The sequence below is a fragment of the Xenopus laevis genome, chromosome 2S (genome assembly GCF_017654675.1).
Source record: "Xenopus laevis strain J_2021 chromosome 2S, Xenopus_laevis_v10.1, whole genome shotgun sequence".
Classification (NCBI taxonomy): Eukaryota; Metazoa; Chordata; class Amphibia; order Anura; family Pipidae; genus Xenopus; species Xenopus laevis.
This window is the reverse complement of record NC_054374.1, coordinates 148,819,901-148,828,623: the sequence shown is the minus strand read 5'-3', so window position 1 is coordinate 148,828,623 and position 8,723 is coordinate 148,819,901. Positions and strand designations below refer to the sequence as shown.

Here is an 8,723-nt window from a genome sequence, read left to right as displayed (position 1 = left end):
ACTCCATTGTGGATCAATGTGCTAAATGATCTCTGTGCTCTTGTTCAATAAAGAACTACTGGCGCCCATCATTGTGCTATCGCATCAGGTTACAGTTACACTACACCCTTGCCTCCACCCCACTGCGAGGCCTTACCCCTGAGAAAGAGAGCTCATCGGTGGTCTCAGCCCACCAAGGAAAGTAGAGTAAACGGCCCTAGCACAAGTCGGTTTACTATAGCGCTACAATGGTTTAGGGGAAGGCTACAAAAAGCTATCTCAGAGGTTTAAACTGTCAATTTCAACTGTAAGGAATGTAATCAGGAAATGGAAGGCCACAGGCACAGTTGCTGTAAAACACAGATCTGACGGGCCAAGAAAATACAGGAGCGGCATATGCGGACGATTGTGAGAATGGTTACAGACAACCCAAAGATCATCTCCAAAGACCTGCAAGAACATCTTGCTGCAGATGGTGTATCTGCACGTCGTTCTACAATTTAGCGCAATTTGCACAAAGAACATCTGTATGGCAGGGAGATGAGAAAGAAGCCATCAGTCACAAAGTTGAAGTTACGCAGGGGTTGGATATTCCAACAAGACAATGACCCTAAACACACTTAGGCATTAATGCAGAGGGAGAAGTACAATATTCTGGAATGGCCATCACAGTCCCCTGACTTTAATTTCATCGAAAATCTATGGGATTATTTGAAGCAGGGTGTCCATGCTCAGCAGCCATCAAATTTAACTGAAGTGGAGAGATTTCGTATGGACGAATGGTCAAAAATACCGCCATCCAGAATCCAGACACTCATCAAAGGCTATAGGAGGCGTCTAGAGGCTGTTACATTTGCAAAAGGAGGCTCAACTAAGTATTGATGTAATATCTCTGTTGGGGTGCCCAAATTTATGCACCTGACTAATTTTGTTATGATGCATTTTGCATATTTTCTGTTAATCCAATAAACTTTATGTCATTGCTGAAATACTACAGTTCCCATAAGGCATGTTATATATTAAAAGGAAGTTGCTACTTTGAAAGCTCAGCCAATGATAAACACAACTGCAAAGAATTAAGAGAGGTTCCCAAACTTTTTCATATGACTATTTCTAGGAGGTCTGTAGCCTGCTGCTCATGCTCAGGTGCATTTGCCTATAATAGGGTTTCACAGTGAGTGCAAGTGATGAATGTAGTATAAGTTCCACCCTCATGCTCAAATAATTCCTCCTCAGCTTTTAGATCCCTCCTTTAACGGGGTCTCCAATTTGCTAAGGACAATGACACGTTAAAGAGGAATTCTCTCATCATGCAGGAGTCAAGTGTCAGACAATTATTGACACCCCCAATATATCTTATAGGGGGGCTCCTTTTGCCTAGAAGATGTATTAGAGCTCAAGTTATTAAAATCAACAGACATCATGTCTCTCTACATGCAGAATTGTTATATTTTATTTGTACTGGAATCAGTTATTTGAGTGAGCTCTAATACATCTGCTAGGAAATGGAGCCCCCTATAATATATATTGGATCTAACAATCAATATCTGACACCCACCATTTCTATTCTATGTGTACTGTATATTGTGAGTGGGTCCCTAAGCTCAGTAAGTGACAGCAGCACAGAGCATGTGCAGTGAATCAGCACAAAAGAAGATGGGGAGCTACTGGGGCATCTTTGGAGACACAGATCTTTACTGCTAAAGGGCTGCGGGTGCCTTGGGCTGGTACAGAAGCCTAAAACATAATGTACAACATTTCTAGCTACTTCTTTAGTTAGGCTTTAGTTCTCCTTTAAGGCGCTGTGCTCCAGATTACATACAGGCTTATCTGGAAAGACCCATATTGCAAGCTTTCTGGATAACAGATCCTAGTAAACCCATGTACGATATGTATAACAAAAACACACACATACACACACAAGAGGTCAGGTTTAAATGTTCAAGAACAATTTCACTTGGAACATTTCATGTCACGTGAAATGTTACAGTGAAATCATTTTGTTTATGAAAGAGTCTCCGAAAATACAAACGTTAAAAATATTTAAAAAAAAAAACCAACAAAAAACAGTTTCATATTAACTCTGAAACAAAAAACATTCCAGCGCTAACACTCGTTTGCATTGATGGTTACGAAGTCCTTCTCTCTGCCCATGAAACAACAACAAAATTAAAATACGTCTTTTTCATTATGAAAAATAGGCATGCGTGAACATGAGAACATTGTTAGGTACACAAAATAAATAGCATGTCTTAGATACATCATACACTTTCTCCAACGGAACAGCTGTCAAATTTACAAAGGATTTTATGAATGCAGACACTTTTTAGATTTAAAAAAAAAAAGACTAAAGGGCACTAGTGTGAAGGGAATATTGTGCAAATGAACCTTTTGTTGAGAGATAAGATGAGAGGTGAGTCTGAGCATAAAGCTACAGGAATCACCTGAAAATTCCAGGCTTTTGGTCATTGTAACAAACGGACGTAGATTAGCAAAATTCTAGGGATTTATAAGCCTAGGCTAATGGAAGCCTGTAATGCAGTGATTCCCAAACTGTAGTGCTGCCTCCTGGGGAGATCTTGGGAGTTATGGCTGAGGTCTGAAGGCCAGTTCTCAAATTTGGGCAGAATAGCAATTTGCTCCCCTAGATACACATGAAGGCCCAGCTAAAAGGCCACTTAGGAGCAAAATGTATTTGCTCCCCTAGATAATCTGAAACTATTGATGAATGGCTGATACACCAATGGTTTCCTGTATCTATAACCTTGTCATGAGCTAAAGGGGAGTTTAAACAAAGATTGGACCTCCAAGGAGAAGGCTTGAACCGACTGCACGTTTCTGTTGAATTTAATCATTAGGGTAAGGGCACACGGGGCGATTTGGGGAGATTTAGTCGCGATTCGTATTCCGAAGTTGCCTCACAAGGAAACTTCGAGCGACTTCGGAATACGAAGCGTCGCGTGTGCCATGCCGCAGGCGACTTTTCATTATAGCTGGTGCAAGACAGAGGGAAGGCGTTCGGGGAGATTAGTCGCCCCAAACACGAGGCGAATACTCGCCAGGTGACTAAATCTCCCCGAATCACCAGGTGTGCCCTTACCCTAATTCAGGAACCGAACGGTCTGCATATACCCTCGGGCCCTCCAGCAGTAGGCAGAGCCTTTAATCTTTATCATTAAACCCCAGGGGCTGCCATATTGCCTGCCTAATGGTCACATGGTGGTGGAGTTCTAGTTGATTATAGAGCACTCTGTTAGTTTTGTGGCACAATTGGTTCTTTTTTGCTACCCTCAAAACATGGCACCACTAGAAAGTCACCCCCATAAACTTTAATATAAATGACATAACAAACAATTACTGCTGTCAGCAACTGCCAGGTGATTGTAGCCTGGAAACACACATATAGTGGAAGATGTACATATGCTACTAAGGCCTGACAAGGGCAAACATGAGTGCTTGTCATGTGATACACATTAAATTCTAAGTGGGTGCTGCTTTGGGCTTCCAAAAATGTGGTGCTTAAAACACCTAAAGTAGTCCCAGGCGCCACTGCCCTTTTATTTACCATATCCAAGGGAATATGGCAGCTTCTACTGGTCACTGTGTACAAAGTTATTCCCTTAAATACCTGTTTAAAGGAAAACAAGATTTGTTGTTAACGCAACAACAAAACACTCGACCAGCACCCTTGGCATAAGGGCGTAATTGTGACTTTAAAAAAAAAAGGCACCCAGGAAACCTTTCTCCTTTACTGATGCTACTGCACATCTACAATTCCCAGCATACAGTATAGCTAGCAAGTGGGATGATGGGAAGTCTACCTTTGCAACCAGCCAATATCTTGCAACTGGAAGAAAAGAAACCCCAATACAATGTACCCTGCGTCAGTTTGGAAGCAGAAGGCTTACTATGCAATGTGGCCAAGGGTCGATGTTGCATATTTATTTGAAGACACTTACTATGCGGCAAGGATTACTTCCCTTTCAGTAACCGTCTTTATAAATAAAACCAGGCGGTGTAATTTTTAAGCTGCATTCACTAAGGACATGAAAGACGGTGAGGTTTTGGCATTGAGGTTAAAAATGCCATTCAGTACCATGGAAAAGAACGCAGGCAAGCTAATCTTGCCAATTTCATTACAAATGAATAAAAACAGTATTTACAGTTTCAAAAACACCCCTAAACCAAGCTCAGCCAGTCCATAGCAATAAATTAAATAGTCACTAGAAGTATTTGTGTTCAAAACATTCTTATATTACACACGGCACGATAAATCCCTCTTTTGTGTCAAGTTTTTTCACATTTTTTGGCGTTTCTTCATGTTTTTCTCTTTTTTTTGATCCTTCATTTTCTTTTGTGTAATTCGGCGATTTCCATTCTCCGTTCCAGGGAATTTAACCTTGAAATGCTGAACTTGTGCTTGGATGAAGAATTCAATTGTCCACAAAAGAGTTCTCCTTTTAGATCAGGGTTACAGTCCACTGCCAGCTGCTGACCAATACCCAGTACCAAGTACAGTGCCACCTGGAGGGCAGAAGGACTCTGTTTTAGAGGCTTCCCAGTGCAGAGTCTTATTTCTTGAATGGAGCAAGCTTGGTGATTGTGCTCCAGAAAGGAGAATTCTTGCGTTTGGGTTCTGCAAGTGCAAATACCTGCTGCTGAGGAATGCTGGTAGGCACGGTGATGTGACGCTGATGGATCGGGTGTAAGTTCTGATGAGGGGGCACAGTTGGAACTCCATTGTAAGATACCCCTTTGGGAAGAAACATGGTTAAAAGATTAACGTGTGTGTGTGTATAGATATATATATATATATATATATATATATATATATATATATATATATATATATATATATATATATATATATATATATATATATATATATATATTTTGTAGCTGAGAATAAATACAAAACAAACATCATGTCCCAATAATTGTTAAGGGAGAAAGAAAGCCTAAAAACACTTGGGTAGACTTGGAAGAGAGTCAAGTCAAGAGTGAGTTTATTGTAAATGAATTGTTCAGTATGAAAATAAAAACTGGCTAAATAGAAAATGTTTCTAATATACTTAGTTAGACAAAAATGTAGTATAAAGGCTGGAATAACTGGATGTCTAACATAGCAGAACACTATTTCCTGCTTTTCAGCTTCCTTGGTTTCCACTGATTGTTTACCAGGCAGTAACCAATCAGTGACTTGAGGGGGGGGGGCACATGGGTCATAACTGTTGCATTTGAATCTGAGCTGAATGCTGAGGATCCTTTGCAAACTCAATGAACAGTTATGTACCATGTGTCCCTGACACTGACTAACTCAGAGTTAGAGAGCTGCAAAGCAGGAAGTAGTTTTCTGGCTATTATGTTACACATCCAGTCACTCCAGCCTTTATACATTAAATTTTTGGCTAACTGACTATATTAGAAACTTTTTTATTTTTACCCAGTTTTTGTTTTTACACTGAACTGTTCCTTTAAACAGTTCTGATTTAGGCTCATTCTTTGAAAATTCCTGCAAAACCCCTACTAGCCCAGCCCATCCATTGCACTTCCTGCTGCCTCCTTTCCCAGGCTGCGGAGGGGAGCAAGCAGCACTCTGCCCACTGCACTGCAGGATAGGAATCTGCCAGACCTGATAGGAGACTAAAGCCTATCTTTTCAGGCAGATCTATAGAGAGCTCCAATTAGGCGTCTATTTTTGAAGTTAACGATAATTTTTAGCCCAAAGTAAAACCAGCACCATATATTATTCATTATTGCCTCGTAGATAAGAGGGATTACCAGTTATGCTATTATATTTCTCATTTAAATACTACACAGAAAGGTGCATAATTGTCGGTTTAGGTAGTCAATAGAACCAGTTTTAGGGGATTAAAGAGAAGGGCACATGTGTTGGGACTCCCAGCTGCTGTTGCTCTACAATTCCCAGATTCCCTTCAAGAAGAGCATTGGCCTAATGTAGGTGCTGAAACCAGAATCCCACCCCCATATCTGCACAAATCCATACAGCCGCTTTTACAAAACCCTTTATTTGCCAGTGATACCTGATCTCAGTAGTGACTAGATGGAAGCAGCTAACAGCACATAGGGGACTGTGCATGCAATACACACAGGCTGGCAATGAGAAATATATTTTTCCTGATGGAAAAGAATCAGTATGAAGCGCACTGGCTGGGCAGGAAGGTTATGGATGTATAACGCCTGATTGCCTGTGACCTTTGGCTTCTCTTCATGCACCGAAGCTTATAAGCTAAAATTCTATGAGATTTCCAGTCAATTATAAAAGTGTGTCTGAGGGCCAAAGTTACACATTACCAGAGGGGCCATTCCTTCTGTGCAGCAGTGATGGAATCTAGACCCCCCCCCCCCTGAAGTACAGACAGGGAAGAGAACAAAGCAAAAAAAAAAAGGCTGGCTTGCTATGGGACATGCCCAGTCTACAATGTCACTTATTGCCTTAAAAACAGTATACTGCCAGGTGTAGAACAAAGATGGCAATGTAATAAAAGGCATATAGTTTGCTCCTGGTCTAGTAACCCATAGCAACCAACCTGTTGATTGGTTACTGAAGCTGGAGCAAACTTGCCTATTTTTAGAACATCTCCCTTTAGTGTCTGACTAAAGGGCCCGGGGCCCCCGGGAGGTGCTGTTGGGTTATCAACCACTCACCTTTCATCTTCCCTTGCCTTGATCTCTTGGCATTGTGCATGGCTTGCTTCTTTTGGTCTTCTGAGATCTCCATCCCTGCAATGAAGACCAAGTGTTATACATAAATATTATTTCTGTTCTTATTTCTAATCTTGGTGCGGTTATTTCATCATCTTGGGTATGTATAATACTAGAGATATTTAATGTTTTATTTGTTGTTGCTTAACTTTTTATTCAGACCCACATGTATTCTTCTCTCAGTGTGTCACTCATATCCCGGCTTGGTTGCTAGAATAAGTGGGGCCTTAACAACTAGATAAAGGTTACATTTTCTTTATGACATTCTGTAAATTAATGAAGTCATGCAAGGCCCTGGTCAGGCTTCAACCTTACTTTTTTAATCCTTTTAAATGGCAAGTAATGTTTTGGTTTAATAGCTATACTGCTACTTTGACATGTCACACAGCCTGTAGTTCTATGCCACCAATGAACTCAAAGACCCACGTTCTTCACGCAATCCAACCCCATCAGCTATTCTTACATAAAACAGCACCTGTGCTGAATACACTATTGACATAAGAGGCTAGACATTCGTGTTTCTGTTATTGGAGGAGACAGGCCATGTTGTCACAGTCACAAACATGCAAAGTAAACAAAAGAAGTAAACAAGAGATTTCCACTTCAACACGCCAGAAAAAAATATGATCCTCTCAACTCCTACAGGATAAGCAGAAGGGGGCAATGCTGGCTGTTTCATGAATCTAAATACCAAGGTACAACACACAAATGCTAGAGTTTCACCAAATAAGGTGCATGTGACTTTCACTATTCTAATAAATGGATTCTTTCAAACACTTTCATCTCAATAATTCTTCCAACTCCTGTGACCCAGAAGGATCTCTTTGCTTGGAACTAAATACACTGAAAGAAGCCAACTTTGCTGCTGAGCTTTGTTATTTATTCTCTGCTTGACAAAAAGCCACAATCAGTTGCTTATAGTAAAATAGTAGGGTAGTCTCTGGGAAGGGAGTATGGCTATGGGATAACAAATATAGTAGGGAGAGATGGTGCCTATAGTAACAGTGGGATAATAGTCTCTGGGAAGGGAGTGTGACTGTGGGATAGCAGGTATAGTAGGAACAGATGGTGCCTATAGTAACAGTGGGGATAATAGTCCCTGGGAAGGGAGTGTGACTGTGGGATAGCAGGTATAGTAGGGAGAGATGGTGTCTATAGTAACCGTGGGATAATAGTCTCTGGGAAGGGAGTGTGACTGTGGGATAGCAGGTATAGTAGGGAGAGATGGTGCCTATAGTAACAGTGGGATCATAGTCTCTGGGAAGGGAGTGTGGCTGTAGGATAGCAGGTACAGTAGGGGGAGAGAGCAGTGGAAATAATAACCTTTATTAAACACTTAGTACACCAGTATATAGTACAACACCAGTACATCAGCAGACCATTGGTCTATTCTGCGTGTCCCTACCCCACTAAAGAAAGCCACTGCTTGCAACAATTATTTTCTGCCATGGAGCATAAAATTTTAGTATGTTTCAGGTAGACTCCTGCTCTAACATAATGGAACAGATTCTGTTGGGTAAGCTGCATCCTTGCCAAGAACCCCAATTAATTAACTTCAGCCTAATTGTGCTTCATCCTTTTCCAATAAAACATATTGCCATTTTCAAGAAATATGAAGCCGCCTCTGACTATATTAAGATAAGGGTCATAGAGAAATCACTTTGTACTACAGACAGGTGCAGCATCAAATTACTTAATTAACCTAATGACTGGTTACGGGGTATTTTTTGGGTCAATCAACATAATCACAATAATAATGTATCAAGGACTAAAAACCGGTTTGCTTCTAAGCTTTACATTAATAAAATATATTCAGCATTGCTAAAAAGGCAAAAATAGATATTATTCTGATACTTCTATTTACTCTTATAGTTGTGAGATATTTAAAAGGGGTTTTTCACCTTTGAGTTCATTTTTAGTATAACGCGGAGTGTAATATTCTGAGATAATTTCCAATTGGTTTTCATTTTTCATTATTTGTGTTTTTTGAGTTATTCAGCTTTTTATTTAGCAGCTCT

General features: G+C 40.4%; 1 protein-coding gene across 4 annotated transcripts in view; it reads right to left on the bottom strand.

Moving 5' to 3' along the window:
- Window positions 1–1,906: 1,906 nt before the first annotated feature.
- Window positions 1,907–8,723, bottom strand: part of LOC108709967 (spermatogenesis-associated protein 13) — a 51,037-nt gene continuing 44,220 nt past the window's right edge. For all 4 annotated transcript variants that reach the window (XM_018250280.2, XM_018250281.2, XM_041584516.1 and 1 more), the window contains 2 exons: window positions 6,649–6,723; window positions 1,907–4,732 (listed from right to left, as the gene is read on the bottom strand). In XM_018250280.2, coding sequence (XP_018105769.1) covers window positions 4,551–4,732; window positions 6,649–6,723 — 257 coding nt within the window. In that variant the 3' untranslated portion in view covers window positions 1,907–4,550. The remainder of the gene's footprint in view (window positions 4,733–6,648; window positions 6,724–8,723) is intronic.